This window comes from Protobothrops mucrosquamatus, unplaced genomic scaffold, assembly GCF_001527695.2.
Source record: "Protobothrops mucrosquamatus isolate PMUCROS unplaced genomic scaffold, P.Mucros_1.0 scaffold19741, whole genome shotgun sequence".
NCBI lineage: Eukaryota > Metazoa > Chordata > Lepidosauria > Squamata > Viperidae > Protobothrops > Protobothrops mucrosquamatus.
In genome coordinates, this window is record NW_015405500.1 from 11,716 (window position 1) to 12,958 (window position 1,243).

The 1,243-nt window shown below is 40.7% G+C and overlaps 1 gene segment (V, D, J or C); it reads left to right on the plus strand.

The window, feature by feature from the left end:
* Positions 1-504: 504 nt before the first annotated feature.
* Positions 505-1,086, plus strand: LOC107301931. The segment is given in 2 exon segments: positions 505-626; positions 713-1,086. Coding segments are annotated over 2 exon segments (420 nt in total).
* Positions 1,087-1,243: the final 157 nt, after the last annotated feature.

Consider the following 1,243-nt stretch of genomic DNA (forward strand, 5'->3'; position numbering starts at 1 on the left):
TGTGCCTTGTGTCTTGATCTATGCATCGTTCTTTTGGTTTTTTTTGTTTTTTCAAAAAGACATATTAAAGGGGAGGAAATGTAAAATCTTTTCTAACCTTAGATGAGCTGTTCTTCTCATGGTCTGTCTTTAACATGTCTCTTTCAAAACTTCTCAGTGCACGTTCATAATCTGTAATCTTGAATCACTTTTCATAAGTGGTGACATGTTCCAAGTCTTTGTTTTAATTGTTGTTGTTTTAACCATTTAGTCATGTGCAACTCTTGGCAACTTTATAGGATAGTGCAATTTACTTTATTTGGCAATTCTTTTAATTATTTTAATGTAAAGGTTGCTTTCACTTTTCTTAAAACTGAAAAGTTATGTAAAAATCAACCCTGCGGGGTATTAGGCAAGGAAACTATAAGGTGAATGCACTGAGGAACACTTTTATCTCAACCAATATGTAAATCGAGTCACAATTTCCCCTTTAAAGGAGCCAGTCGCTTTTCCTTTTAAGGCTACACCCACCAACACAAAGTTGTGCATTATCCTGAATTCTATCCTATCAGCTCCTCTCAATTCATTACAGGGTGCAAATATGATTCTGTGGCTAAACATGGTGTCCCTACTAGCATTGCTCACAGGTAATTGTTTCCTCTCTATGTATTCAGGTTCTTTCCATTTTAATTCTTGTATACCGGAGAGTTTATTGATACACCTTTCTTTTTAGGAGCCCAATCTCAGGTCCAGTTGGTGGAGTCTGGAGGAGATGTGAGAAGACCTGGAGAGTCCCTCCGTCTCTCCTGCCAAGCCTCTGGATTCACCTTCAGCAGCTATTACATGGACTGGGTGAGGCAGGCTCCAGGGAAAGGACTGGAGTGGGTGGCACAGATAGGTACATCCTCCTCTCCAATACGCTATTCGGACAACGTCAAGGGACGTTTCACCATCTCCAGGGATGATTCCCGCAGCCAGCTGTATTTGCAAATGAACAGTCTGAAATCGGAGGACACAGCAGTTTATTACTGTGCTAGAGACACAGTGAGAGGAAGTGAATCAGAGGCCAAGCAAGAACCTTCTCATCAGAGCATCTGTTCAAATTGAGTTCCTTACAGAAAGCTAAATTTGTGTAATTGGAGCAGCGAATAAATCTCCATGATGGCAAGTGGAAGTGCAGGACTTCTCTTGGAATACGCAGTGTGGAACCTGGTTAACAGTTTGGTATGGAGAAAAGAAACAATCTGCGGTCAGTATTTGAAAC